The following is a 27,764-nucleotide window of genomic DNA, read 5'->3' on the forward strand; positions in this document are numbered from 1 at the left end:
TGCTAGCGAACTGAATCCATACGGTCCATAGTTGAGAGCTACCACACATTACTAGTATGCTCGTAACAATTGCTAGCAGAAATAATGTGGAATTGCTTTTTTCCATTTTTAAATAACATAACAAACATGTAAGTGTATCTTTCTTCTAGTGTGGTAAACCCACAACGCGATAATCTAGCGTAAGGTCAGTGATGAATACTCATAAATTGTGTTAATAGCGCTAATATCCTCGGAAACACGTGTAAGGTATGTATTTTTAATGAATTTGTTAGAATCTTCACAGATGATTTAACAAATGAGCGGAAGGAAGAAATAAGTACCTGACGCAGACATATGGTTTTCTCTTCTCGAAAAGAACTCCAATAATCGTCGAATTTAACTTCGTTATCCAGTGGATGGACCACCGTTACAGTTTTCTTCACTGCATCAAAAATTTAGACCATTTTTCACATGTAGCCTAAAGCAGTACCACATGATCAGGACCTGTCTGGGGACTGGGTGTTGTGTTGTCCTCATCATTTCATCACCATCATCATTATTCATGACAGTGGCTAATAGGACTGTGTAAGAATTGGACCGTGTCAAAATTGGGACTTTGTACGGGCACTGATGATCGCGCAGTTGAGCGCCCCACTAAACAAACATCATCATCATCATCAAACATGATCAGGAGTGGTAACAGGTAGCTACGCCCTTCTTGCAAGCCACATTCTGCAGATAAAAATATTCTCGATTTCCTGATCTTCCTTATAAAAGGCAAAAATTCCATTATACTTCAGTGTTTTCTTCCAAAAACTCTTGTCGTTCACATATATGACTCACTGCAAGGTCGGACGCTTAACGCAACCTGCATGTGTTCACCGCAAAACTTTTCAAGCTGAAGCATTCCCAAAGAATAGAAGAAATGTAATATCAAGTGGGAAGTTCCATTCGTCAGTTACTTACTTAATTTTAAATTTGCATTTCTTCATTCATCTGCATCTACATCTGTGCTCCGCAAGGCACCTTCATTCATCTACATCTTCATCCATGCTTTGCAAGCCACCTTACGGTGTGGCATGTTTGTAACAACCTAAAAGTATCTTTGGTGTATTACTCGTATATTAGCATCTACTATAGATTGGGACTCCTATTCCCAACAGTGAGTAAAAAACCGCAATAATAATGTTTGTTAACTAAACTTTTCGGTTCCATTCAGGAGTAATGCATAGGAAGAGCTCTAATTACTCTGATTTTTCCCGTCGTGATTATTTAGCGAGAATTTTATTGTTTCCTACTGGTGTTAAACGTAGGCCTAATTTTAGGCCGAAATTTCTGATAATGTTCGTCTGGAGATCAGTATTGTATTGAAGTGAATCATGGATTGAAAACGGTGAAAGAAGACAATCGAAGGGTTTAAGATGTGATGTTACAGAAGGATACGGAAATTCAAATCCATTTATAGTTCAATAAATGAGTAATTCCTCCGCAGAACCGACGAGGAAAAGGTTATTTGGTAAACACTAACTAGAAAAAGGGACAGCATGATAGAACATGTGGTAAGACATAAAGGAAGAGCTTACATGATCTCAGAAGATGTAGAAGGCAAAAACTGTAGGAGAAGACAGAGACTAGAATACATCGAACAAGTAACTGACGGCATGGAATTTAAGTGCTGGTCTGAGATGAGAAGGTAGACACGGGACAGAAAGTTGTGGTGGGCCGCTAGCGTCTGCGATTAGAGTTCGGCGGCAGATTATCACGTTCATCTATACAGGGTGACTTCGTGATGATACTATAAACTATCATGGATGGTGGAGAATGGTAAATGTACCAATTTGAGGTAAGGGACCCTGGTCCGGAAACGACCGGATCGAAAGTTATTAGCGAAAATCGTGCCGATACCTCTGAGAGTGGACCTCGTTTACTGCAAGCTCTTTGCATTCCATATTTTGGAAGAAGGTAGTCTGGACCAAAACAAAACAAAAACCCTAGTAACATTGTCTCTAAAATGCGTATCTTAACATCTATGAGCATTTGTTCAGTAGAACAGATGAGTTTCACAGTAGCAAAAATGAACAAGTGCTCATAGCTGTTAGGGAGTGCACTTCAGAGCCTATGTTTACTGGACACTTTTACCCATTTTCGTCCAAACTACTTTCTGTCAAAAGACGGAAAGCAAAGAGCTTGCAGTAGAAGAAATCCATTGTCAGAGGTATCAGAACGATTTTCGCATGTAACTTTCGATTTGGTCGTCAGTTATCTCATATTGATACATCTACAATTCTCCATCATCCCTGAAAGTTTGTAACATCATCAAGGAATCACCCTGCATATACAAAACGCGCAGAGTATCAGTGAAACTGTTCACTACACTATAGGCATGGCTACCTTTTAAGAGACTAAATGCCTGCGTATCTGCTTCATTAGTTATACGTTGGATGTGCCTACTTACATGCATTTACTTGGAAGAAAGATTTAACGTCCATCTAGTATTTCAACGCTTAATGCAGCACACTTAATAATTTCGACGTCTAAAGGAACTACACTCATATAAAAGGTAGTAATCAGCAGAGTACGGATTTGTAGGTAAATAAATAATTTTTTCGCTTGGAGACAAAAACTTTTAGCTAAGGCTGAAGTTCCCAAAATGCACACTTCAGTCGTATACAAATTCTATTTCACGTAATAATACATATTTTTGTAATATTCCATGTAAATAAACAGTTTAAATAATTTAGCTAAAACATGTACTTTCTCACTTTCCTTTGTGAAAATTCTTAAATTTAACAGAAAAATCTCATGCATTGTCATATTATGAGAAAGCAGTTTGAATAAAATTAATTCGTAAACATATTGCGTCCTGAGTGACCTCTACTACACGTACTGTCTTGTCGTCTGAAAGGGGCATCCCTTATTTATGATGTGCACGGCTGATGCAATATGCACAATAGTGTTCAGTAATTGCCTTCGTTCTTCTTTAAATCATAGCTTTTATACAGTACCATATCTTAAGTAAAGTTATTGGCGATAGTGCCGAAAGTAAAGTATTCGTTCACGTTTGTTAACAATATGTTAGTGGCTTCGTTACAATTGATGGAAGAATTCTATTCTGTCAAAAATATCGGAAATCAGTAAATTCAGACCAGTGATCTCAAGTCTTGTGGCATTTAGCAGGTAGTAAACATAGAATGGCCGCTTCTAGTCAAGTTCTTTTAGGTGAAGCAGCTTCTTTCTCACATACCCTAGTTTCAAAAAGTTCGGAATATTATGAAGATTTATTCAACAATTTTCTTTCATGTGATATTCCAGTATATAAATTGAGATGTCCAGCGCTCAGAAATTTTCTTATGAAACACAAATTTGGAAACACCAGCAGAATCAACATTAAGAAAATTTTATGTGCCTGTCTGTTACGAAGAACACTAAGAAAGATAAACAGAATGTGAAAAAAGAAGTTGAGTAATCATTGACGAACCGCCAGATTCTAGCGGGTAGAGAAGTGGGAAATGTGATAGGTGTGCTAGAAAAATCGTGAAATAGTTCCCAAGCGGTGTTTTCTGTTAGAATGTAAAAAAAGTCAGCACCAATCACATTACAATGGCTCGCTTATTCAGTGAATCTCTGCAGTTGTTATGGCTGAACAGGGGTGATAGTTGTAGTGTTTTACTTACGGATGCTGGTCTATATATGAAGAACACAACCGAAGGCCTTTCTGTAAGCTTCCCACGCATGATTTACGTGACTTGCATAGTACTTGGTTTACACGGAGTATGTGAGCAGATACGTATATTGTATCCAAAAATTGACAAATTGATCTCATATTAGCAAAAAAGTGTTTGTGAGAGCGCCAAAAAGAAATGATTTGTTCAGAGCCAAAAATCCAGATCTTTCACTTCCACCCCACATCCATAGTTACACGTTGGGAGACATGGTTGGAAGCAACAGTGTATTATGCAAACAATTTTGAAAAGTTTGAATCGGTTATTGACGAACTAAATAATGATGACGCTTCTACGAATCAAATTCTTCAGAACTTACTCAACGGCTGTACTCTAAACATGAATTGTATTACATGTCTGCAATTTGAGGTTTTTAATTTCACTCTGTCAAAAAATTAGAAACATCAACCAGCTCGTTAACTGAGACTGTTAATGAGGTGCATGACACAGAAGAAAAAATTAGTTCACTCAAAAGTCCAAAAGTGGAAGCTATTAAAAAGAAATTTAAAAGTGTAATTGAAAAAAGTGGTGAATGTCATACTATGTGTCAAATTGACAAAGTTTTGGAAGGGGAAGAAAGATGTTGGGGAAATTGTAAATGTATGTGCCAGTGACGTTTCTTTGACGAAAAATGCATGGCTATCATCATGTGATGTTCACAGGTCATTTTCCCAGTGTCGTGCATTATTTCGAAACAACTGACATTGGTCTGCGACGGAAAACTTAAAATTAGTTTTTGTGGTTCACTGCAACACTGAGTTGTTTCAACTTACCACTACATCACCATGACAGTGAATTATTTTTTAACCTAAGTAAGTTTTGCAATATTGAAACAAAATGTTTTTTTGCATTTTTATGCAAACTTATTATATTTTGCTACATAAAAAATAAAATATTTTAAAGTATTTAAACATATAAAAATCCGGTCCCTAGTAATCAGTCATAATGTAACAACAAATTGCTACGCAGTGGTTTGTAATGTTGATGGAGGGTACACTAATCGCGAAAAATGGCTGAGTGATCCTGAGAGATTGGTGGCGGATGAAATAAAATTTAAACCATGTAATATGTAACTAGTCGCTCGAATTTCCCTCACAACTACTGTTCAACAATGACGGTGTTCTTGCAGAAACTGCATGCATGAAGTAATCAAAGGATACCTATTAAACATTTATTAGTGAATCCAATCAATAGCGGTGTTTTTAAAGCAGTTACTGTTGTGAATATGATTACAAGCAACAGAAGTTTTCGGGAAGCGAAAGGAGGTATCTTTTTTCACAGAATTCGAACAAGGTTTTGTTGGCCCTGCCTTAGACAACAGTCTTTCAAAACGAACAGAGAAAGCCATTATTCCGAAAGATATACGAGCCACACTACGCAGAATAGGATATACTGTCTCACTGTATTTCCAGAATTGTTGAGAATATGGTTTTCGGTTGATTACGGGTTATTGTGAATAGAGTTGAACTTCATAGACTAAATCCTGGCTGTTTGCTGTTACTGTGGTAAAGCGCTCCTCCTGCTGTATTGCAACTAATGTCTCATGAATGCTCCACAAATCTTCTTCTGCAGTAGGCAGTAAGTGTACTTGGGCCGGAAACGTTGTGAGGAAGAGACCGGTTTCAGAAAGACTAGGAAAATGCACCGCCTCGCGAACCTTATCTGCGGACTGGCTATCGTATTCTGCTGAAGATAAGCCGATAACCGTTAGAGCTGGCTTGTAGCTTCGCCTCAGTCATAGCCTAGCCGCCATGGGGAAGAAAAGCAGCGAGCAGCACGGTAAGTTGGCAGCTAGCTGCGCATTACACTTGCGTGTCTCAAATTAGCAAATAGTGTCAGAGAAGTAACCCACGGCAACTGTACAATTTTTGCTTTGGAGTAAAGGCTGAAGAATCTGATCGTAGGTTTCAATGTGTTTTTTTCAGCTTAACCATCCTCTTAAGATTACTCACTTAGGTAACAGACCAAACGTATCGGTGGCATAAGAATAGCACCTGCTGCAGACCAGCGGTAGAAAAGCGCAGTAATGTCGCCTTCCAGTTAAACTAGTTGCATGCATTAGGCGGTAAGATTTACGGTCATGTTAAAAGCCAGGACAAATAATACGTTTTTTAGATTAATGACAAGCTTGGTGACAGAACTTCGAGCGCCACGGTGTCAATAGAAAGAAAGACCGATCTTGAACCAAAATAGTCATTGTTCTATGCCGTATGTGTTTTCCAACGATACGTCATTGTGGTAACACCATTTTCACAAACATATAAGTCGTTTGAACAAATCATATATGTATTATGATAGATTATTAAACGGCGTAACTCCTTCCCGCCGAGAAAGAAGACCATTCGCGAAATTTGAGCACAATGGATATGGGAAGTGTTTTCTAAATGAACACAGGTAGTTTTTGTACTGGTAACGACACTTGGTTTTCCTAATACACGAAAATGACTGTCTGCGAACTTACAGAATATTAAATAATTAACGAGAGAATTTACGTCTTTATTTTACACACAGTTTTTTTTTTTTTTTTTTTTTTTTTTTTTTTTTTTACATTCCATAACCTCCGAGATCACCTTTTATTCTGAAGATAACAAGTTCACATGAAATTTGAAAACTTAAATCTGTTGTGAGAAAAATAATTTTCTTTGGTTGTTAACTATTATTATTGCTTTCACATTATTCTGAGCTCTTTTCCACATCACTGTTTCAGAACACTAATAATTTCGTAGATTTGGTTTATAATGGAAAAATTGCGATAGTTAGCAACAACAAGAAATGCAAAAATGGCTCTTGAGCACTATGGGATTTAGCATCTGAGGTCATCAGTCCCCTAGAACTTAGAACTACTTAAACCTAACTAACCTAAGGACATCACACACAACCAAGCCCGATGCAAGATTCGAACCTGCGACCGTAGCAGTCGCGCGGTTCCGGACTGAAGCGCCTAGAACCGCTCGGCCACCCCGGCCGGCAACAAGAAATGCAGGTCCGCTTAATTGTTACAGTATATAGATTAACTTAGGATTGTGTATAAGCTATAAAACAGTACCAAAAAAAAATAAGAAATTTATGTTTCCCAGAAGCGTAAATATTTCATGCATACACGTCATTTTGGTAACAAAGAGAAACATCGTGGTAGAAAATTACCCAAACGAACTTTGACTTCCAAGAAGACAGCCATCGCTTGTTGTTTATTTAACTTCACTTCCGTAGAAAACTTAAGAGATCTCAGCGTGGGTTCCCTGTGCGCTCAAAAAAGTGTGGTGCCGGAGTACACCAGTTTTCAGAAACGGCCAGCCCCACACCTACATGCGTCACCCTCTTGCTCACGTGAAACTTAGGCTTTCGTTTGCCTGACAAGCTATGCAGCGTTACGAAGATTATTGCGTAACGGCGTTGTTTCGTCTCTAGTCGCATTTTGCTTCAGAAAAGCTAATTTCCGGCATATCAGATAAAGGCATGCTCCCAGATACGTGCGTCATGCTTTGTCAATAACCTCATGCGGAACTCTGTTTACCCAGCTTCCAACATTTCCCACGCTGTTTCAGCTGTCGAAAAAACTGCTGAATAATGTGCACCCCACATCGTTGTGTTTGTTTTAGACTTTGATAATTCCACTAGTGCCTCGTTAATGACATGCGTTATACAGTATGAAACCTGGCAGCTCCCAGCTGCATTTATCGCCGGATACGGAGTTTATGAACCTTTCGTTTTGTGCATCGAAGTTAGAAACTACACGGCGACAATTTGTGCTTCGTCCCAAGTCACTTTATTTGGCACTGTATTCACGTGACTTCTGCATCAAAATGAGGAATAAATTTGCAGCGATGATTAAATTTTTTTTTCATTAACGACTTCGAGGTAAAAAAATTCGCATTTTGCAGAAAATCAGTTCAATGAACAACTTAATTGCACGTTATTGCTACTTTGGGCTGATTGCTCTTTTATAAACCTGCTTCATTTAACTAGTTCATATGTTTTAATTGTGTCCTTTTGTGAAAGGAGATATTAAATACGAAAGAATGCTCTATTAACATCAACATAAACATCCTATGTAATGTTAAGTTCGTGTTGAACTCAGTAGTTTCAGTGACCTGTAAAGCAGTGGAACAGCCTCATGGACTCGCAGAAAAGGTGTGATGTTTTTAGATTCGGCGGAATTATTAGATCTGCAAATGAACATTTGCTAGCCCACAAATACTAAAATCGAATCGTGAACAAAATATATAAAGAACAGTAAAATAAGGATTATCATTTGTTATTCGTCAGATTTTTCAGAGGAAAGTCCCGGAATTCACATCTCGACTAATAACACTCCGACGTCAACGAGTACATCTGACATTGTGTACATTCTGTGTAGAGAGAGGACCAGAGACTACGTCGCATTATAACGACAGTAATTACTACATGCGAAAAATCTTACAAGAAAAGTAGAAGAGTTTTTTTGATAGGTATAGTAGATGAGCAGTTACTAGCGCATTACCTGTGAATAAAAGGAGAACAAGGGCATAGAGGAGTTGTATAACAAGTTTAAACTTATCGTCCACTTGAACAAACACATCCCAAGTAAACAGATAAAGGTCAGAGAAGAGTCGTTAAGCCCTGACAAAACTTAAGTTGTTTTATTTTCGACACGAAGCAGGCTAAATTATATAGTTTCCACCGTCAAGTATTAACTACAGACTATTCAGAGAAACTCAGAAAATTGTATTTCGATATAACATTACTTACCGAATTGAAAGCTTCTATACAATACTTTGTGGATCAGTTAGGTTACTAAAAAGATTTCAGTTAAGTGAAAACCGAAATCTGAATTCCTCACAAAAAGGTCTTTCCGCTCGAAGGTCGAAACTACGCAATCGCTTTTCCCGCCGCATGCTTCTGATTCAGATGATACAGAGCGTCGATGGCGGATAAGACCCTGAAGGGCTGAAATGCCCGTGATGGATTTGTTTCTCAGGTGGCATCCAATGATTAGTCCACATTCCAAGTCACTGAACACTCCCGATAGAGCCATTCTGCAGTTACTTTTTCCTTACTGACAATAAAATACTGGCCGGCTCGACTCTCGTGACATCTGGTGATCAGTTCCCCCTAGAGGTGTCTGGGTACTTTTTTTCAGTTAGTGTAAATGTATTTCGAGTGACATCATGTTTCCGCAGCATCACATGTCGTTAAATACTTACGAATAACGTATTTCATTTGTTGTACGGTAATGTTAATGTCAGTAAACATTAAGACCAAAACCACTGTCCCGCAAGACATTTATACACAGGGTAAAAAAAGCTACGTATACAAAGTTTAAATGTCTTTAGAGACGAGGAAAGAAACACAATTTTACTAGTCTGTATCAAAAATATCACAGATGCACAACTTCCCGCTAGGGATCCATGCAGGTTTTGACACTAGCGATATTCAGACACGGTGGTCCAATTGCCATGTGATGAATACTGCTTTAGCAGTGTGCTGGAAAAGTCGTCTGTTTGCATTAATGCACAACTGATATTTTCTTGCTAATGATTGCATTGCTCACGACCATCTGATATGGCCTTTATCTCCTGGTCAATACGCTCGTTGGAGGAAATTACCGTATCTTTCTTCGTGAAGCACCATCGGAAATGTATGAGAATGTCTCGCTAACAGCCAGGCAACGCTTATGATTCAAGCATGACGAGGTGACATCATACCTTGCCATTGATATCAATGAACATTTAGATAACGTTTCCCCAAATTGTTGGATTGCAGGTTGTGGACCAGTGCGTGGTCACCACGTTCTCCCGATCTCACGCACACTGATTTCTTTTTGTGGGGGAAGATGAAGCGCCTGGTGTACGAGACACCGACAGTCTCTACAAGAACTAATTGTCCGTTTGGGTGAAACTGCATCCATTACTCGTGAAACGTCTGGTTGTTTTCAGCATGTTGGACAATTACTTGCACGCAGATGTTGGTTGTGCATTAATGTGAACGGTCGACTTTTCAGCAACATCTCTAAGATAATATTCTTCACACGCAGGTTGATGAACAACACTAGCGTCAAAATCTTCACAGACCTCTAGTGAGACGGTGCATCTGTGACATTCTGTCGCTTAAAAAAGTGTTTCTTTTATCTCCTCTAAACATTTCAAAATTTTGTACATGTAGTTTTCTTACAACCCGCATTTAATGCGGATATCAGCAATATGGACACTCTATACTCTCCTTATGTCTTATTTCAAGTCGTCTGAATTTGAAACTGTATTAAAACAGTCTTGACCGCAATGAAATGTGTTGTTGTTGTGGTCTTCAGTCCAGAGACTGGTTTGATGCATCTTTCCATGCTACTCTATCCTGTGCAAGCCCCTTCATCACTGAATAAATACTGCAACCTACATCCTTCTGAATCTGCTTAGCGCATTCATCTCTTGTTCTCCCTCTATGATTTTTACCCTCCACGCTTCCCTCCAGTACTAAATTGGTGGGATTCCTCGATGCCTCAGAATGTGTTCTATCAACCGATCTCCTCTTCTAGTCAAGTTGTGCCACAAGTTCCTCTTCTCTCCAATTCTATTCAGTACCTCCTCATTAGTTACGTGATCTACCCATCTAATCTTCAGCATTCTTCTGTTGCACCACATTTCGAAAGCGTCTATTCTCTTCTTGTCTAAAGTGCTTATCGTCCATCTTTCACTTCCATACATGGCTACACTCCATATAAATACTTTCAGAAAAGACTTCCTGACACATAAATCTGTACTCGATGTTAACAAATTTCTCTTCTTCAGAAACGCTTTCCTTGCCATAGCCAGTCTACATTTTATATCCTGTCTACTCCGACCATCATCAGTTATTTTGCTCCCCAAATAGCAAAACTCATTTACTACTTTAAGTGTCTCATTTCCTAATCGAATACCCTCAGCATCGCCTGATTTAATTCGACCACATTCCATTATCCTCGTTGTACTTTTGTTGATGTTCATCTTATCTGTCAAGACACTGTCCATTCCGTTCAACTGCTCTTCCAGGTCCTTTGCTGTCTGTCAGAATTACAGTGTCGTCGGCAAACTTCAAAGATTTTATTTATTCTCCATGGATTTTAATTCCTACTCCAAATTTTCATTTTGTTTCCTTTACTGCTTGCTCAGTATAATGAAATATGAAATACAGGTAAGAAAATGAAACACCTTATAGCCGTCCTTATGACATCATTTATTGTGTGGTTACCAGTTTCGGCGCTTCAGTGCACCATGTTCAGATCTTAGCTGATGCTCAAAGGGTTAACATCATCCGTATAGCCGATGCATCAGTAGCCAAAACTGTGTAACTGTGATGCTCTCTCTCTAACCATCAACTATTAACAGCTAAGGCCTGAAGATGGCGCGCTGAAGCACCGAAACTGGCAGCCATACAATAAATGACATCACAAGAACGGCTGCAGTTGTTTCATTGCCTTACATAAGTGAACGGCCTAAGTCCCACAGACCTCCGATCACAAGGATGGACGTACAAAAGCAATAAAATACACTCCTGGAAATTGAAATAAGAACACCGTGAATTCATTGTCCCAGGAAGGGGAAACTTTATTGACACATTTCTGGGGTCAGATACATCACATGATCACACTGACAGAACCACAGGCACATAGACACAGGCAACAGAGCATGCACAATGTCGCCACTAGTACAGTGTATATCCACCTTTCGCAGCAATGCAGGCTGCTATTCTCCCATGGAGACGATCGTAGAGATGCTGGATATAGTCCTGTGGAACGGCTTGCCATGCCATTTCCACCTGGCGCCTCAGTTGGACCAGCGTTCGTGCTGGACGTGCAGACCGCGTGAGACGACGCTTCATCCAGTCCCAAACATGCTCAATGGGGGACAGATCCGGAGATCTTGCTGGCCAGGGTAGTTGACTTACACCTTCTAGAGCACGTTGGGTGGCACGGGATACATGCGGACGTGCATTGTCCTGTTGGAACAGCAAGTTCCCTTGCCGGTCTAGGAATGGTAGAACGATGGGTTCGATGACGGTTTGGATGTACCGTGCACTATTCAGTGTCCCCTCGACGATCACCAGTGGTGTACGGCCAATGTAGGAGATCGCTCCCCACACCATGATGCCGGGTGTTGGCCCTGTGTGCCTCGGTCGTATGCAGTCCTGATTGTGGCGCTCACCTGCACGGCGCCAAACACGCATACGACCATCATTGGCACCAAGGTAGAAGCGACTCTCATCGCTGAAGACGACACGTCTCCATTCGTCCCTCCATTCACGCCTGTCGCGACACCACTGGAGGCGGGCTGCACGATGTTGGGGCGTGAGCGGAAGACGGCCTAACGGTGTGCGGGACCGTAGCCCAGCTTCATGGAGACGGTTGCGAATGGTCCTCGCCGATACCCCAGGAGCAACAGTGTCCCTAATTTGCTGGGAAGTAGCGGTGCGGTCCCCTACGGCACTGCGTAGGATCCTACGGTCTTGGCGTGCATCCGTGCTTCGCTGCGGTCCGGTCCCAGGTCGACGGGCACGTGCACCTTCCGCCGACCACTGGCGACAACATCGATGTACTGTGGAGACCTCACGCCCCACGTGTTGAGCAATTCGGCGGTACGTCCACCCGGCCTCCCGCATGCCCACTATACGCCCTCGCTCAAAGTCCGTCAACTGCACGTACGGTTCAGTCCACGCTGTCGCGGCATGCTACCAGTGTTAAAGACTGCGATGGAGCTCCGTATGCCACGGCAAACTGGCTGACACTGACGGCGGCGGCGCACAAATGCTGCGCAGCTAGCGCCATTCGACGGCCAACACCGCGGTTCGTGGTGTGTCCGCTGTGCCGTGCGTGTGATCATTGCTTGTACAGCCCTCTCACAGTGTCCGGAGCAAGTATGGTGGGTCTGACACACCGGTGTCAATGTGTTCTTTTTTCCATTTCCAGGAGTGTATATATTTGCAATGGCTCTACGAACGTCAACTGCTCATTTGGAGTTACTAATCCATTTTTACAGTATTTTAGGTAGAACGCTGATTTTCTCCACGAGAAATGTTCATAAAAATTATTTTCCGAATTTATTTTATACAGTTCTCTCTGTTAATGTTACTAACATAGAGGTGGAAAAAATAAATGTGTATAATTTCGATTACACTATAGCCCCGATAACAGCACAGCTGTTTTATTTTCGTTGTCTCTAGCACGATTGCAAGCCGAGAACGGTACGGGAACTTGTCGGACACTGTTTGTTTTTTCACAGCTATAGAATTATTGCTTACTTACAGGATTATCAAAGATGACGGAAACTTTGATTTTCCGAAACCTTATCGTCGATAGCTGGTAATCCTGTTTCTTGCGGTAGTATGTTGTGACAACCCATGTTACAGATCAGTCAGTGAAGTAATGCGAGGGTTTATTATTTGTTCCGAAAATACTGTACTAAGAATGAAATTAAGATTTCTGTTTTTACTACTTGTTAAATTTCACCTCACTGTAAGGCAGCGGGCACTAACTCCCAGTTGCCAGGATCACGTTTCCGGTATCCTCACAGTTAATGTTCGTAATGTACCTGCGAATAGTGACTGTCACCAGTAATTTATGGACAAAAGAATGCATCAACACCATGTTAACGCTTTGCAGGCACAGTGTTCGTGAATTCCGCAAGTACGAAATGTTGTCTGCAATAATACATTATCCATAAGAATGTCGTAACAGTTGCCTTCTGTGTAACTATTAGAAAAGGCTGGCGACCTGAGTCAAAGATAAATCTAGAATGACAGAAAACAAACTAAGTTGCAGGCATTACTGAGGATCTACTTGTAGCGTACTAGTACGCGATTGGTTTCTATCTGTAACTGTCTTCGTACGCTTTGTCAAATTTCTACTTATGCTATCAATTTCACAAGATCTCGTACAACCTTCTGTAACAAAATTTTCACAAAAACTTACTTCCACTCAGCTTTTAACAAGAAGTCTCGAGATACTACGCCAGTTCTTCGTTCGTGGCGATAGTCAGGAGTCTGATGTTCAGAGAGACCAATCAGTAATTACCACAGATTTTGTCATTTATTTAATGTCGAAATAGTCTTAAAAGTTCTATTACGTTCAGACCTATGTTCAGTGTGTTCTATTCTGCATTTCAGATATTTCCATTCCAAAAGTTTATTACTACCTTCGAATTTGCTTAAAAATATAAGCGAAATGTCAAATTATGGAACTTTTTGGGACAAGTTCGTGTTCGGAAGGTTGATTGCAGCCGATTCGTTATCGGTATTAGCAGATAACAGTTATCTGTAGTGTACTCACAGATAAAATAGCTACCAGAATTTCCGCATTGCTCCTGTACATTAGCTAACTGTAAGGTCTGTATTGGCAGTAATCATTAATTTTGAATCATCACAGACTTATTTTGTCCACAAGAAACTCGAAATTCGCGCAACTGAGAACAGAACATTGTTTTTTATAACGTACTTTTCAGTTATTATTCATTTTTGTGGGCTTTAATATCACGTAAAAATGGCAAATTCAGGTAAATCAGACTTAGCATTCTTTGTTTCTATGGATACCCGACGCACCCTTTATGCCAACAAACTTTATCCCACCATATAATCCTGGTAATGCACGAACGTTAGTTATTTGGCAAGATTTTATTGCCCCGCCAACTTCTTAATTCGACACGATCGTTGTAACCTGTTTTCATTGATGTTTGTGGGACATGCTGAAACACTGAGCATTGTGTTCAACCGTGTATCTCATTTGTCTGTGATGAGTACTAGTGTAATGTAAACAATGTGCTTGTTTTGTTACGTATAATTATGAAAGTGGTTGGGAAAAGAAGACTGAAATCTGTTGCCAAAGCATAGCTTACTGGAATAGAAGAGTAACTGAAAGACAACTGATTTCTTCGCCACCATTTGGACAAATCGTAATCAATGTCTCGTGCTTCACTTCATGAAACGACGCTCTTCACTCCATGAAACGACGCTGTCGTATCCTCGAATCCAGAATTGTATTCATTCTGATTACAGAGATTATCATTCACTGCTCACACAAATTGATTTTTGGCTAAACCGATTTCGACAATCATATCATTTTCAATAGCCCATATTACGTCCTACAATCAGCCGATAGGCGCGCCGCATCGTAGCAGGAGTAAGCATCACCTCGATGCTCCTGCTGTATCGGTTGGATGAGTACATCAAATATAGTACTTTTGATTGCCATGGACATGACTTTAACGTCTTCATCAGCTGTTCCCTACCATTTTTCTGTTGTTCGTAGTCATATTGTCTGCATGCCACCTGCAACACTCGTTCATCGCATTGAATGGCACCTCTATAGACTGTGTAACAAATGCAAAATATCTAGGAATGAATATTGATTCTCAGTTAAAGTGGCGTGAACACACAAAGGTACTTGCAAACAGAATGTCATCAGCATGTTATGCCCTTGGATTCCTATCATCAGTGTGTAACATGCAGTGTCTTTTAGTTACATACTGTTAATATGTACACTCAATTCTTAGCTATGGAATTCGTTTTTGAGGAACAAAGGCACAAAATATGAACACAAACTCCAGAACAGAGCCATAAGAATCATAACCAAAAATGGTAGTCGAGCTCATTGTGTTTGTGTTCATTTTAATCGTTCTCGTCATCTTTGCCTGCCTTGCATATGGGGGATACTGTCCTACATTTCAGAGACACAGTGCGGTTTCTGGGCCTAATTTTAGACTCCAGGTTGTCTTGGCTGCCACACCTACGAGACTTGAAAGCCAGAACGCTGAAGGCACTGAACATCCTCAAGTGCCTCAGCCACAGGTCTTGGGGCGCGGACAGGGCGCGTCCCCTACAGTTTTATCGAGCTTTTGTGCGTTCACGGCTGGAGTATGGGTGCACAGTATATGGGTCAGCGAGGCCATCTTATTTGCGGATCCTTGACGCTGTTCACCATGCTGGGATCCGACTGGCCACGGGTGCTTATCGGACCAGTCCCGTACCCAGCCTCTGTGCTGAGTCTGGCGGACCGCCACTTACCATCCGGCGGCAGCTCCTGCTGGTGCGCCAGGCTTGTAAGTTTCTTGCAGCTCCCAGATCGCCTGCTCACCATCTTGTTGCCCATCCACCTCTGGACCGCCTTTTTTCCCGCCGTCCCCGGGCTACGTTGCCGTTTGGGATCCGTGTGCAACGTGTACTAGAGTCCCTCGGTGTGGAGTCTGTACAACCCCAAATCCAAGGTTTTAACCGCCTGCCACCCTGGTTACTGAAGAGGCCCGGAGTGATTTTAGATTTATTGCAGTACAAGAGAGATTGCACTCCTGCCACCGTTTTTAATGCAGCATTTTCTGCCATTTTATCTGAGCACCACGACTATGTAGCTGTTTTTACGGATGGGTCGAAAGAAGGGGATTCTGTTGGTTGCTCAGTTGTTTTTCCATATCGTGTCCTCAAGGTCCGACTGCCTCAGACTTTTACTGTCTTTGATGCAGAATTGTTTGCGATCTTGCGGGCACTGGAGCACATGAGACATTCTTCCTCTCCTAAATTTCTTGTCTGTTCCGATTCACTCAGTGCCCTTCACTCATTGCAACGTTTGTATGCGGCAGACAAAATTGTCCAGACTATCCAGGATGCCCTCCTCCGACTACAGCGACTGGGGAAAGTTGTAGCTTTCTGCTGGGTTTCGGGGCATGTTGGCATTGCTGGGAATGAAAGGGCAGATCTCGCAGCCAAGGAGGCGTGTCTCGCTCCACAAGTATCTCAGTGTGCTATCCCCTTGCACGCACTCACCTCGCTGTTGAGCTCACGGGTCATGCGTCGGTGGGAGGATGAGTGGCTGGAAGTGACTGACAATAAGCTCCGCATAGTCAAACCCACAACGCGTGTGTGGTGCACTTCCTTTCAGCCCCGTCGACGGGACGAGGTTCTCCTCACTCGGCTTCGGATAGGCCACAGCCCTATGACGCACGGCTTCCTACTCCGGCGAGAGGACCCTCCAATGTGTGGTGCTTGTGGCGTCCAGGTCACTGTGCGCCATGTTTTATTGGATTGTGTTTTATTTTCTGACCAGCGGGTCGCGGCTGACTTGCCAGTGGACCTGCCATCTCTTTTAGGCAACACTCGGACGAATGTGGTTAAAGTTTTAAAGTTCTGTGCCCTGTCAAATGTTTTTACAAAGATTTTAGGGAGAGGATTTTAATTTGCTCACTGTGTGACAAGCTCGCCCATATTTTATATAAGTGGCCAGCCAATAACAATTTCCTGTGACATTCTTGTTGCTATGTTTCCCCTTTCCTTAGGTTTTACTTTCTTATGTAGCATTTTCCTTCTTTTCCTGCTTTAGTTTTCTTAGGTCTGTCCACATTTGTTCCTTTTAATGTGTGTCAGGGCGCTGATGACCTCGATGTTGAGCGCCCATAAGCCCCAACACACCACCACCACCACTCATTGTAAAGATTTGTTCAAAACACTGGGGATTTTAACTGCTCCATGTGAATACATTTACCAGTCAGTTGTACACATCAAAAATAGCATTGGTAATTACTGCACAAACAGTTCTGTACATGACCATAGAACAAGAGGTAGACTCAACTTACATTTTCCAAGAAAAAATAAACGTAAAACTCAAAACAGCATTTTCTACCAAGGAATAAAACAGTACAACAAATTACCAAAAGAGATTAAAGAAATTGCAAAAATACACTTATTTAAAAAGGCAGCTAAAAAGTACCTGTTATGCAATACTTTTTATACATTGAAGGATTACTCAGATAAAACAGAGTAGGGGTTTGGTAAAAAAAAAAAATATACGAATAAATAATAATTATGATTATAAAACATACAACATTCCACATAACACCGTCACACTATGTTTTTTTCCTTTCCTAGAGAAACTTACCCCCACACAATACGTATGTGTATACGAATTAGCTTATTTTAAATTGGTATAAACTTATATGAACTTTGACATGTCCTATATCCTAGTAAAAAGAGATCTACGGATAAATAAAACTACTACTTCTACTACTACTAGCGGAACATGGACCAGGTTAAAAGGAATGAAAGAGGAAACAGCCTAGTAGAATTTGGCACAGAGTATAATTTATTTAATCATCGCTGACACTTGATTTAAGAACCATATAAGAAGATTGTGTAAGTGGAAGAGAGACGGTGGCACTGGATGGTTTCAGATCGATTGTATAACGATAAAATAGAAGTTTCTAAAACCAGATTTTAAACTGTAACTTATTGACAGGGAAAAATATGAACTCTGACAGTAATTTATTGACTATCAACTGCAAATTAAAACAGAAAGAATGCAAAAAGGTACGAAATAAAGGACATTGGGCCAGAATAAACTGAAAGAACACTATGTTGAGAGTTTTAGAGGAAACATTAGGCAACGATTGACTTAACAGGGGAAAGGAATACAGTAGAAAACTCATTGGGGAGCTTTGAGAAATGCTACAGTGAAGGCAGCAGAGGATCATGTAGGTAAAAAAACAAGGCCTAGTACAAATCTTTGGATAACACATTAGATATTGAGTTAAACTGGGGAAAGGAGAAAGTATAAAAATACAGTAAATGAATTAAGTGAAAGGGAATACAGGAGTCTGAAAATGAGATTTACAGGAAGTACATAATGGCTAAGCAGGAATGGCTAGACGAAAATGCAGAGCTGTAGAAGCATTAATAACTAAGAAACCTATAGAAAATTGAAAGAGACTTTTGGAGAAAGAGGTGCAGTTGTACAAGCCAGTAATTAAAAAGAGGGGAATTTGGAAATAATGTATAGAAGGACTGTGCAAGGGAAGACAACAGAATAGAGAAGGGGAGGGATTATACGAAGATGAGATAGGAGATATGAAACTGCGAGAATTTGACAGCAACGAAAGACGTGAGTTGGAACAAGGCCTATTGAGTAGCCAAAATTACATCCCAAATATTGAGATCTTTTGGAGACCCAGGCACAACAAAACAACCGTGTGCAAGGTATATGAGACAGGCGAAATATACTCAGATTTAAGAAGAACATAGTAATTCCATTTCTAAAGAAGGAAGGTGCTGGCAGTTGTGAATATTACCGACATATCAGTTTAACAAGTCATGCTTGCAAAATACCTGCTCGGATTATTTAGAGAAGAATGGAGAAACTGGTATAAACAGACCTCTAGGAAGATCAGTTTGGGTTCCGGAGAAATGTAGTAACACGCGAGGCATTACTGACTCTACGACTTATTTTAGAAGATAGTCAGAGAAAGGTAAAGCTACGTTTATAGCTTTGACAGAGAAAGGTTTTGAGCATACTGACTGGAGTACACTCTTCGAAATTGTTCAGGCAGCAAGGATAAAACAGAGAACAATAGGTTATTTGTAGCTTGAACAGAAACCAGACGGCAGTCATAAGAGTCGACGGGCATGAAAGGCAAGCAGTGTTTGAGAAAGGGGTGAGACAGGATTGTAGCCTATCCCCAATGTTATTCAATCTGTACGTTGAGCAATCAGTAAACGAGGCTAAGAACGAATTTGAGAAGGTGATTAAAGTTCGGAGAAAAGGAACAAAAACGATGGTGTTTGACAATGACATCGCAATACTCTCAGACACGGAAAGGTACTTATAAGAGCAGTTTAACGGAACTGACAATGTGTTGAAAACAAGTTCCAAGATGAACATAAAAAATTAAAAAAACGGAGCAATAAAATGTACTCAAATTGAATTAAGCAGTGCTGAAGGAATTAGACTTGGAAATGAAACACTAAAAATGTAGATGAGCTTCATTATTTGGTGAGCAAAATAAGTAACAACGGCCGAAGTAGAGGGGACAGAAAATGTAGAATTGCTACGGCAGAAAAAACGCAGCGTTCCCATTAAGTAGTATGAATGGTCTATATAAATTAAATATCCTGCACTGAGTTGTCCTACCGTCTTGGCTTGCACTCCTGGGCAATGTTCCAGCAAGAAAACTCATTTATTTGAAAGAGGCCATTTGTGAAAGAATTGTCTACAAAAATGCAGGCACATAATATCAACTGATATCTATTCGATGTTAAATACATGCAATGAAACCAGAAGATGTCTACATAAAAGGCCTTTTCCTAACCATACTTCCTGTGGCACAGCGGCAATATTAAATACAAATAAGTAAATGTAATGTCATACAGTTGCGAATTTGTTGGAAAAAGAACTGAATTTATGTAATAACAGCATGGAATACCTGCAGTCTGTGCATTGAGCTTGAAGGAAAGTAACCCGCTGTATGAAATAATAAAGTTAATACCAAGGTCAGCGGCCTGATAATGAATATCAAATGTAGGTTAGGTCAAGGTGGATAAGCCGGATTTATCACTTTCGTCTCCGAGTAGGAATCACACAGAATGTACTATATATACTCAAAACATTTGTATACTGTATATCCATTGTGCTGAAATGCCATCCACAAGACTTTTTGTTGTTGTTGTTGTTGCTGCTGTTGTGGTCTTCGTCTATCCTGCACGCCTCTTCATCTCCGAATAACTAATGTAGCCTACATCTACTTGAACCTGTTTACTGAGTACTATCTGATGAAAAATATTATTTAAAGGCAAGAAAACATTTTATTAACTTTGTAATTACACCCTGGATACGAAAAAAACACATTTACTGTAAGAAAATACACAGAAGTTACACACAAGCCAAGAATAAAGATATTGACAGCAGAGTCATGGAGCAGCACATAAATATAGACGTCAAGGAATTTTTTCTTTTCTTTTAACACTTCCTCCAAAAGAAAAAATCATGAAATTATTGCTTTGTCTCTTGCATGCCAATTTCTGACCGTAGAAAATTAAATCGAACTCGTTCAAGAGGTTTCGTCAAAATATCTGCCAACTGGTTGTGTCCATCAATGTGTTCCAAGAAAATCTCACCGTTCAGATATCTTTCACGAACATAGAAATGTCGGACCTCTATATGTTTAGAACGTCGATGATATTCTGGATTTTTTGCCAACTTCAATGCACTAGCATTGTCAATGTAAAGAACTGGAGGCTGCCCCGACATTTCCACTAATTCTGATAGCAGACGACGTAACCAAACTAACTCTTTTGCTCCTTCACTAGCTGCAATTATTTCCGCCTCGGTTGTGGATGTGGCCACTACTTTCTGCAACTGACTTGTCCATGACACTGCACCACCTGAGTACTTTGCAAGAATTCCAGTTGTTGAGCGCCTTGTCCGGTTATCACCTGCGAAATCTGCATCAGGGACGTATAAAACATTGTCCATTGTACCATTTATTGTTTCGTCGGATTTGGATGTAAACTGTTCCTTGACCGTACGCACACATTTTCACATTTTGTTTTCCCAATGAAATTACTTGAGGAACATCAAATTCACTATACGAAACAAAATACTGTTTGTTGGGAGTGATATGATTTGTAGCGCCACTGTCGCAATACCATTTATTTGGGTCACTGTGATTACTGGTACACACACCCATAGCGTATGAAGTAAATGCAGCGTGTTCACTGTCTCGCTTCTTCTCTTTTCTTTTATTGCTGTCACGAGTGTTCTGTGGACACTCTGCTGCCCAGTGACCTAATTGTTTGCATTTATTACACGGAAACTTCTGTTTTAATTGTGACTTCGTCATCTTTACTTGCTGATTACTTGTTTGCCGTTTTCTTGTTTTAGAAACGACAAAAGCTGCACTTCCATTAACGTCTTGTTCACGCAGTTCAATAGTACAGAGTTTTTCAATCAATAAATTCAAGCTTTGCTTTTCTGTCGGTATCGTATCCCAGAGATCCTTAAAATTGTCGTAGTCTTTTCCCAGTGTAGACAAAATTCGACCATTTAAGATTCTTTCAGATAGCGTATTTTCTTCATGTTTTGATAATTCATCGTTCAGGTCCACAAATAACTTTTGCAGTTTGGCCACATGTGCACTAATATCTTCCGATTCATCACGTTTAACACGGAAAAATGTTTCAATCAACATATTCAAACGCTGAGTACTGCTACGTTCAAATCGGGCGCGTAATTTTTCCCAGATTTCTTTAGCATTCTTGCACGTTAAGACGAGTTCTGCAACAGGTTTACTTAGCGCACTTGCTATAAGACTTGCTGCCTTTGCGTCGTCCTTGTGCCATTCCACGTACGCTTCTTTTTGTTCACTTGTCGCATCTTGCGGCAACTCTACACGTTCACGTGTACCGTTAATAATGTCTTCTAGTCCATATGAACGTAGCACCATAGAAATATGCCATTTCCATTTGGCCCAGTCGTCAGGTCCTTCAAGCTTATCAATGCTGACCTTATAATCGCCGCTAGCAGTCATGTTTCTTTACAGACATACGCTAATTTCAAATATTGTTTTAATGAAACTGTGTTGTTTGCCTTTACACGTGTACTGGGCCCATAACCTGATGAAAAATATTATTTAAAGGAAAGGAAGCATTTTATTAACTTTGTAATTACACCCTGGATACGAAAAAAAACACATTTACTGTAAGAAAATACACAGAAGTTACACACAAGCCAAGAATAAAGATATTGACAGCAGAGTCATGGAGCAGCACATAAATATAGACGTCAAGGAATTTTTTCTTTTCTTTTAACACTACCCCTTAGCCTCACTCAACAATTTTTATCCCTCACACTTGCTTTTATTATCAAATTGACGGTTCCTTGCGCGTTAAGAGGTGTCCTATCAACAGACTCTTATTTTAGTAAGTTGTGCTATAAATTTCTTTTTTTCCCCAGTTAGATTCAATAATTCTTCACCAGCTACTCGATCTATCCCTCTAATTTTCAACATTCTTGTATGGTACAGCATTTCAAAGGTTTCTATTCTCTTCTTGTCTGAACTGCTAATGGTCCATGTTTCACTTCCGTACAACGCTGCAGTCCAGGCAAATCCCACAGAAAAAAAACTTCCTAGCACTTAAATTTATAATCGACGCTAGCGAATTCCTCTTTCTCACAACTGGTAACCACACAATAAATAATGTCATAAGGACGGCTGTCCCTCTTTTTTTCTTTATTTTAAACAAATCATTTGATGACGAATTTCTAAGAATTTGAAACCAGTTATATCATCTGTGTGAGGTGAGGCTGGAAAATGTAATTAAAAAAGTTTGTTTACATGACGATCATTGCTGCAGCGGAGCAGAAATGAACGGAGAATCATCCTAGCGACGATGTGGACCGCAAATGGGGAAATCCAAAACACAAGCTACTTTCACAAGAGGCATATCGTTATGACCCGACGTCTGGAAATGTGTATCTCGTAAACGGTGAAACTTGGCGGCTGTTTGCGTGCTACTATCGTGAACATCAATGGAAGTGAAATTACAATTAAATCAATACCATTAGTTGCTGACAGGCGTTGATATACATCAACGGGGACAGATGAAAATGTGTGCCCCGACCGGGACTCGAACCCGGGATCTCCTACTTACATGGCAGACGCTCTATCCATCTGAGTCACCGAGGGCACAGAGGATAGTGCGACTGCAGGGACTTATCGCCGGCACGCTCCCCGTGAGACCCACATTGTCAACTTACAGTCCACACACTACATTCGTAGTGCCCCTGCCATTATACCCATTACTCGCGGCAGACAATCCACCGAGTCCCGTGAGAGTTCAGGCAATTCGTGTGCATCCGCACTGAAGAAGGTTATCAGCCGGTTAGCTTAACGATATGAAGCTGGCATCTGTTCTTTCGGACATGTCCGAAGTGGTTGAAAGGCAATGAAACCACGAATAGACGACCCACTGGCCACATGACAGAATGTGGAGTTCGGACGCTGACCCGCTCTGTAAAGCGGAATAGGCGGCGGTATGTGGCATACATGGCGACAGAGTACAAGGGTGGCGCTGGCAGAAACGTTTCGGAGCACACCGTTTGGGTCAAATTGTTGAACGTTGGACTCCCCAACAGGCGATCACTACGCGTTGCCGTGTTGATTAAACGACATGATCACTTACTATTGCAGGGTACTGGATCATCGAGATTGGTCCGTGGATCAATGGAAACTCACATGGTCGGGTGAATCACGTTTCTTTTTATACTTGAGCTATGGTTGTGTCCAGATCCGTTGCCATCCAGGTGAACGTCTGCTCAAAATATGAACCGCGCCAAGGACGCTGGCCTGCGAGGGCATTACTGTACTTTAGTATTGTACTTTGGGAGTCGTTCATCTTGGTTTCCATGGGATCTCTGGTAGTATTCGGAGGCGTGATGACAGCTGCGTACAACGTGAACGTTTTGAATGAAACGTCAGCATCAGTCACACTTTCCTTTTTAACACGAAAAAAATAAGTCACGGCTATAATCGTGCTACAGCGCTTTGAGGAGCACGACAGTGACTCGCGTTGGTCTCGGCACCAAATTCGCCCCATCTGAACCCGACTGAATACATCTTGTACGTTAACATGACCCAGCTCTAGGCCAACAAACCACGAAACCGTAATTGATGGGAGTTGCGCAGGTATCTGGTGCCACACTCTGAGATCTACGAAGTACTTGTCCAATCCACGACGCGCAGAATCGCTTGTAATATCAGACTGGTTTCAGGTATTGAGTGTATATGTGAAGAAGCGACATCTGAAAACAAGCTCCAGCACAAGCTCACACGTCATATCATACAAGTATCTTGGGGTAGTAATATGAATGAATATGTATCAGACGCTCACGTACATTCTCTCGTGGCTCAAGTAAGTAGAAGGCTCGGTTCATTCGTCACATCACCTATGACTGATATTTTCATCTGAAACATTCGTTTAATCTGTACTGGAATATCACGTGGAAGGGTGGGATGTATGTCAGACCCGACCAACGGAATGCTTTGTGTAAAATGAATGGCAGATCTGTTTTTTAGCATGCATCAGTGAGTGATAGAAATGTAAAAATATAGGAATTGTCAGATAGTAGAAGAAAGAGTACATGAACTCTAGAAAATCCACGCAACATTACATTTCAAAAGCTTCAGGAAAATACAAATGTAGAAAAGAGATATAGCTATGTTCCATACCTTCTTGTCCAGTAAGGCAAATTTGCTCCTAACACCCATTTAACAGAACACAGAATTGTCTTATTTGCGCTGGACGGTGTTCTAAAAGAAAAAACGCGATACCATCAGCGTCAACATATCATCCTAATATAAAAACTATGATGGAAGATGTTGGGAGAAGTAGTTGATGATTATTTTCCCTATTTTCAAAATGGATACCTCAGTCCCTGCCCAAGATAACTTTGAAACACAGGGCAAGATATCAGTAAGTTCAATACATATGGGAAGTATAAACAACACAGTAATTAATTCTACATTTTTATGTATTTCTTATTGAGTATTAAGTAAAGGAAGATCTGTTATGTTGAAAATTAATGTAACTGAAAATCAGTGTTTTTCATTAACAAAAATCACATACAGTTTCCCTCGTTCAATGTTCGATCATTCCTCGAGACACAAGGAGTGGCATTTGCGACGCACTCTCCAGTCTTCTGATGCAGATTCAACACAGAACTTATCACATGCAGGACGCTGTACTACACTTCATTCTGAATTTATTTAATTTTGTTGTACACCTTCTTATTGCACCATGTGTGCTTCTGTATCAATCCGCATCCGTTTCATAGAGGAGCTTGTTGAAACGGTTGCAAATTACATATTACAATCTCGTCAAAAATATTGCGGCACTGTTTCGTTGTAATAGGAGCACCATTTGTTGAAGATCTTGTTTCTTCGTTTCTGTCTACTTGGAGTTAATAAGCTGAGTTGGCCTTGAAGTTCTGAAGCCTGAGGAGGAGCAAATTAAGTTCTAGCGTTGCCCGTAACAAGAACATGATCTTTGGTTTCTGCCACAGCAAAATCTTACTCTTTAAACATAAGGGGATCATAAGGTTAGATTCCACTTTTTTTTAACCCAGTAAATGCATTACCAACTGTATTTACTAGGAAATAGCCAGTGCTCAGTAGATTTTCAGTGCTTGGCAATATTGGCAACTTTCCGTAGTCGGTTACGTTGAAAGCATTATTCCTGAAGTACGATTAACAGCAATAAGACATGAACAAATAGTGACGGTGAAACACACAATTTCTAAGACAGTCATGCATAACAAACTGTAATCAAATATTTTGCCTGTTATTCCACAAGAACTTACGTTGAATGTCTTGAAAATTATGTCATGTCAGTCAGTGTTAACGACAATCACCTAACACGACAGCGGCTTCATTGTGCGAATTTTGTCTTACCGTGTGAAGCGTTAGTAGTAGCCACATGGTAGTGCTATCTAGAAGTATGAAGTCAGTGATTAATAAATTTTCCCCGCACGTAGGATTGCCAGGTCCGAAAATAGAAACTCTTGACTTGAAATTATATTTAGCTGAACATTTTGCCCTAAAAGCCGGATACTTATTTTAAATAGAAATAGTCACGTCAGTATTTTCAATCGTGTATTAATAATCAATTATAGACAGTTTTTTTGCGAAATCTGCTTAACCTAAAAACAAAATCAGTAAACAGCCTCCATTTGTTACTCACGATAGCAACTAAGTGTTCATTCTTCTTAAATGCTCGTTCGGTCAACGAACAAAATCGTAGGACACAGACATAAGAATAGCATAGGTTTGTGTATCTATATTTATGTTATAACTCCTTATTTCTCCTCTTTAGATTGGAACTGGCTTTCACTGTGTGTACTCTACTTCATGGATATAAGGCCAGACAGACCGGAGTTGTATATATTTGACCGGATTCGAGAGTAAATGTTAGACACCTTGCAGCCCTAATTGCATCTCAGCTTGCCTCTCCCCCAAGTGATACATAAACTCAGAGTTGCCTCTTAGAAAACAGAGCACGTGAAGATTAAAATTCTAATGACATGAATTCGAGTTACGTCTAGTTGTGTGCTCCGTTTCCGCAACACCATTTATTAGTTCTAAATGGACGAAGCAACACGTCTTCGCTGCGTTTGCATCTTTGTGATCACTTTTTTTCTGTTGGAAGAGACGACCTCTTACCAATGGACTGTTGTCACACGGTGTAGCTGTCGAGGGGTGGCGGCAGCGACCGGAGCGGAATATATAAATAGTTCCGTGTCTCCTAACATATTCGGCATCTTCGTCCTGAAGCGCTGGCCTGCGGCGTCCAGCGGAACTACTGTTGCATCGGTCCCTCTGCTCCCTCCCCCACTGCCCGCATCAAACGCGCAACAGCAGGCTGCGCCTGTGTGCATTGACTCGTGACGCAGCTGTAGCAACGAATCCTAGCGTCAGATTACTGCCCTCCGAGCTTGGGGCCCCACGTGCGAGAATTATCTGTGGCTGTGTCGGATGTCTGTGAACTCTCTGCGGTGTCGCAGGGGGGACTGCCAGTGTGTTGTGCAGCGGCCAGTGAGGGAAAGCAAGCAGTGTGTCGCGCTCGCCTGCAGCGGTCTCTTAGGGCAGTGCGGTTTCTCCGCAGGCAATGTCACAGTGACCGAGCCGTCCTTTGAGGAATGTCGTCTGTTAAAGGTAGGAGGAAACCACATTGCTGCGCTAATGAAACGGTACACTTGTCTGCATTTGAACACTATAAATCTGTTTCTTACTACATTTTAAGGATTCTGCGCCATAGCATGACCACTGCTATTTGCTAGCGCACACAGCACAATGCCGAAAAAGTTCAATCGAGTGAGTTAGTGGAGTGCTTAAGGCACTAGAGTCGCCTTGAAAAGTAGCAATGTACAGATCACCGTCCGGTCGTCCAGTTTTAGTTTTCCGTGGTTTAAAAAATGGTTCAAATGGCTCTGAGCACTATGGGACTTAACTTCTGAGGTCATCAGTCCCCTAGAACTTGGAACTACTTAAATCTAACTAACCTTAGGACATCACATACATCCATGCCCGAGGCAAGACTCGAACCTGCGACCGTAGCGGTCGCGCGGCTCCAGACTGTAGCGCCTAGAACCGCTGGGCCACCCCGGCCGGCTTTCCGTGGTTTGCTTAAGTAGTTTAAGATACATGCAGGCATGAGTCCTTGAAAAACGTCATGGCCGATTTCGTTCGCCGCCTCTGTCGCATCTGATCTTGAGATCGGTCGCTGTCGGCTTCAAAGTCAAAATCCTAAAAT

The 27,764-nt window shown here is 41.0% G+C and overlaps 1 protein-coding gene across 2 annotated transcripts in view; it reads left to right on the forward strand.

Moving 5' to 3' along the window:
* Positions 1-5,451: 5,451 nt before the first annotated feature.
* LOC124788711 (choline transporter-like protein 4) overlaps positions 5,452-27,764 on the forward strand; it is a 266,397-nt gene continuing 244,084 nt past the window's right edge. The window contains exon 1 of one of the 2 annotated variants that reach the window (XM_047255992.1): positions 5,452-5,480. In XM_047255992.1, the coding sequence (XP_047111948.1) occupies positions 5,453-5,480 (28 nt within the window). In that variant the 5' untranslated portion in view covers position 5,452. Of the gene's footprint in view, positions 5,481-26,933; positions 27,167-27,764 lie in introns of those variants that run through there. The other variant, XM_047255999.1, reaches the window with a different exon arrangement.

The sequence above is a fragment of the Schistocerca piceifrons genome, chromosome 1, assembly GCF_021461385.2.
Source record: "Schistocerca piceifrons isolate TAMUIC-IGC-003096 chromosome 1, iqSchPice1.1, whole genome shotgun sequence".
In the NCBI taxonomy this organism is placed as follows: Eukaryota; Metazoa; Arthropoda; class Insecta; order Orthoptera; family Acrididae; genus Schistocerca; species Schistocerca piceifrons.